Source organism: Eurypyga helias, unplaced genomic scaffold (assembly GCF_000690775.1).
Source record: "Eurypyga helias isolate BGI_N326 unplaced genomic scaffold, ASM69077v1 scaffold24862, whole genome shotgun sequence".
Classification (NCBI taxonomy): domain Eukaryota; kingdom Metazoa; phylum Chordata; class Aves; order Eurypygiformes; family Eurypygidae; genus Eurypyga; species Eurypyga helias.
This window is the reverse complement of record NW_010235619.1, coordinates 6,075-9,819: the sequence shown is the minus strand read 5'-3', so window position 1 is coordinate 9,819 and position 3,745 is coordinate 6,075. Positions and strand designations below refer to the sequence as shown.

Sequence of the window (3,745 nt, the reverse complement as noted above, 5' to 3'; positions counted from 1 at the left end):
CTATGTGCACGGCAGTGCTAAATACGGCGCTGGTCGAGTGACTCTCCCTGTGCCAAACTTCTCTTGGTTTTGTTTGTTGTTTTTCTGGGTACTTTCTGGTGGACTGAGGTGCGTTTCAGTGTACTTGGACCACCGGCTGCTGGTGTAACACTGCACAGAAACTCCGTTCCTCTTCAGACCTGCACAGCGGAGCTGATGTAGATTGTGTTGTTTGGTTTCAGGACCATCATCCGTCCCAGCCAAACCAGAGCGGGTTACACGGCATCTATTTGCGAGCCTTCTGCACAGGTCTCGATTCAGTGCTGCAGCCGTATCGACAGGCGCTGCTTGACCTAGAACAAGAGGTAAAGGAACAAGTCTCTCTAGACTTGGAACGAGAGGCTGTCCTGCTGCTGCCACATTGTGGAGCATTGTCACTTCTGCAGTTAACATGCTAAGCAGCAGTAGCTAGAGGAGACAAACTGTATTCCTTTCCACAGCAGGGATGTCTTCCAGATATTCCTGTGAGGTGCCACTGTAAATGACTCTTCATTCTAATAAGTGTTAAGTCCCCTCCACCTTGAGTTCTGTAGGTGCCCCATCTGCCTCAGAGCCCAGTGCTGTCTCAGATTGTTGCAACTTCTGTTGTCAATTGTCAAGGCTTTGATTAATCTTTGCTAGATTAGCAGCTGCTGTATCTTGGTTATTGGCACCACTCAGAGGTTGTTATAGCCTAAAATGGGATGGGACACAGCTCAGAAATATGGGCGGGGGGCTACGGGAACTAAAGGTTTGGAATATAGAGCCAAATGTGCTTTTTTACTTACCCATACCTTATTTAAATTTTCGTTAATTGCTTTGTTGTTCTTAACAGTTTCTGGCTGACCCGCATCTTTCCATCTCACATGTTAATTATTCCTTGGACCAGGTATGTCATGTTAAGAAACAGGTAGTGCTCTTGCTTAGTCTTTGCACTCATCGAGTCTAGGAAAGCGGGTGGGATAAATACGGGTTAGTCTGTCGTGTCGTGCCATTTCCCAGCCCCTCTGTGTTTGTAGTCCCTGGATCGTGCTCAGAGGATCGCTGGTGCTTTGGCACAAAGCTCAGGTCCTCCACCTTGACACTCGCATGTTCCTTGCTGCTTGTGTTCAGCCTGAACTGCAGCTGGAATATAGTAACTTCGTGTGTGTTGGTCCGGTGGAGGGAAGACATTCTTCCTAGAGCTTTTCATGTCACATTTCTAATTTGTGGGGAAAGGCAGGCGATGGTTCACTGAATTACTGTGCTCAGCTGCCATCCACACATACTAGAGTGTAGCTTTTCTCTCTCCCTTGCACAGCAGCCTCATTTGGTATTTTGCTCCTTGTCCTGCAGTTTCAGCTGCTCTTCCCCTCGGTGATGGTCATGGTGGAACAGATCAAGACTCAGAAGGTACAGTGAAATTGTGGCTAGCTTCTCTTAGCAAGTTTCCTCTGTAGCTGACAAAGTTCTTGCTGCCCCCATCCCAGACCTTTGATACAAGAAAAGCACGGGGTTTCGGTAACGGGTACCCTGTTCCTGATGCTGCTGTAAGCACGGATTTTGCAAATCCATTTACACCGTATTTGACTTTGTCGTTATTGGTGTGATTTTTGATGACTGGCCTTTATAATCCCAATACTTCTCATAGTCCGAGATGCTGCTGCGTGGAATTTCTTCTTTTCCGAGTGTTTACTCCCACCGTCACCTTAAAAAAGAAAAAAAAAGAAGGCAGAATCTAGTGTTTTCCGAATCCAGAGATACTTACGTTTGTGCAGGGATGTTTCTGAGAGAAGCTTGGCCGTGGGGGCACACGGAGGCGGCCTCTGCACTCCACATGTCACATCTTCCTTTCTGTCAGCTTGTGCAGCTTGGGGGGACATTCCTTGTTAGCTGAAAGCACGGTGTTTGAATGGCTGAGCAGGTCAGTACTGGGCCAGGTGACAGCTGGTCTAACCATGTTTTCTTTCTGCAGATTCATGGGTGCCAGATATTGGAGACAGTCCACAAACACAGCTGTGGGGGGCTGCCTCCTGTTCGCAGCGCTCTCGAGAAGTACGTAGGTAAAGCCGTTAACCCGTCCGTCGGCAGCAGCTGGAGTTAGGGCACAGTGTTAATCTCGTTTGTGCGGAATGGGAGCAGACAGTCGGAGGAGCAGCAGGGAGAACTGTCACAGTCCCCCCCTAAAGCAGCTCATGGCAGGAGTTAAGGCTTTCTCCACACTTTAGACTCAGGGCTGAGGGAAGGTCATGGGGGGTTTATCCTTCCGAGGTCTGCACAAACTGTTTTGCATATGGAGACCTGTTGCTGTGTTTTGGCCCTTTGAAAGGATAAACGTGATTAGCGAGTGTTGGTGGGTGTGCATGTCCGTGGGGAGGAGATCGGGCTACCCCAAGGTCATTTGTGTTTGTGAAACGGCAGTGGAACAGGAGCAGCAGGGCTGGGAAGCCACTGCAGACTTACTCTTAGCTGCGGTGCGGTAGCAGCTCTCTGGAGAAGATGTATCCAGCGGGGTTAGTTCAGTTTTGCAGGTGATCGGTTGACTTTTCTCTGTTTCAACAAACCCAAAAGCCCCATTAGCCTCTTGGCACTCGCCACATTGCCCGCCTGCCTCCCTGCGCTGGCCCTGTGGGGCAGTGTGGTTGTGGCACCTGCTGCCAGGGCCCCTCTGTCCCCCCTCACCTCAGGATCCTGGCTGTGTGTCACGGAGTCATGTACAAGCAGCTCTCCGCCTGGATGCTGCACGGATTGCTGCTGGACCAGCACGAGGAGTTCTTCATCAAGCAGGGCCCCTCTTCTGGGAGTGTGCCTAGCCAGCCTGAAGAAGACGACGACGACCTGGGAATTGGGGGGCTTACAGGAAAACAGCTACGAGAACTGCAGGACCTGGTAAGGCTGCCGGTGCCAGCTTGGCGGGCTTTGCTCTCGGGGGCTGAGGAAAATTCCGTCCCCTGCTGCTGCGCAGGCTGCGTCAGGCCGGCTGCACGCCGGGAGCTGGTAGGGCGGCAGATTAGCAGCACGGGGTAGGCTGTGGCCGGGCACGGCTTACCGGTCGGCACAGTGGGATCGTCTCGGGCAGAAAGCCCTACGGCTGCAGTGGCGTGGGCGCTGATGCCAGGCGATGGGAACTGCGGTACTGTTCTGCTTCCTGAACTGCTCGGACTGTTCTGCTTCCTGACAGTCAGCGCTGTGCTCCGCGCTGCTGGCGCGGGTGGTGGTACGAGCAGTTGCAAGGGTGTGGGGAGCTGGGGCGTGCGCTTTGGTGTGCGCCCTTTCCGTGGGCGGCTGGGTCTGGTGCCCTTCTCGCACAACTAGGTAACACTTTTGACATGGCTGAGGAAAAACGTGCTCTGCAGGGGTCAGGAGGCTGCTAGGAACGTGTCCCAGGGGCCGCGTGAAACGGGGGGCAGCCTGACAGCCCACGGGTGACATGCAGCAGCTCCTCGCGAAGGTGGATGCCGTTGGGGCGCCCCGTGCAGAGCCGCTTTCTCAGCGGAGCCCCCGCCCACGCTTCGTGCACCTGAATAGCGTCTGCACCAAGGGCCAGCGAGAAGCCACTGCAGCTCCGTAAATTCTTGCCCCGGTTTACTGTGAGAACACGTTCTGTGGGCATCCTCGGTGTCTGTGCTGCGTTTTTTTTTCCGCAGATCCGCCCCAGGCAGCCCGCCTTGCCGGCGAAGGAAGTGCCCTGGACAGCAGTCTGCTGCGGCCGGGCTGCGCGGTCCGAGACGGGAAACTCTGAAAGGCC

The 3,745-nt window shown here is 53.7% G+C and overlaps 1 protein-coding gene across 1 annotated transcript in view; it reads left to right on the top strand.

The window, feature by feature from the left end:
- Positions 1-224: 224 nt before the first annotated feature.
- The window catches only part of TUBGCP4 (tubulin, gamma complex associated protein 4), a gene marked incomplete at its 3' end in the record, with an annotated part of 9,587 nt that continues 6,066 nt past the window's right edge, over positions 225-3,745 (top strand). The window contains exons 1-5 of the mRNA XM_010146824.1: positions 225-344; positions 854-907; positions 1,354-1,410; positions 1,973-2,052; positions 2,685-2,886. Coding sequence (XP_010145126.1) covers positions 1,378-1,410; positions 1,973-2,052; positions 2,685-2,886 — 315 coding nt within the window. The remainder of the gene's footprint in view (positions 345-853; positions 908-1,353; positions 1,411-1,972; positions 2,053-2,684; positions 2,887-3,745) is intronic.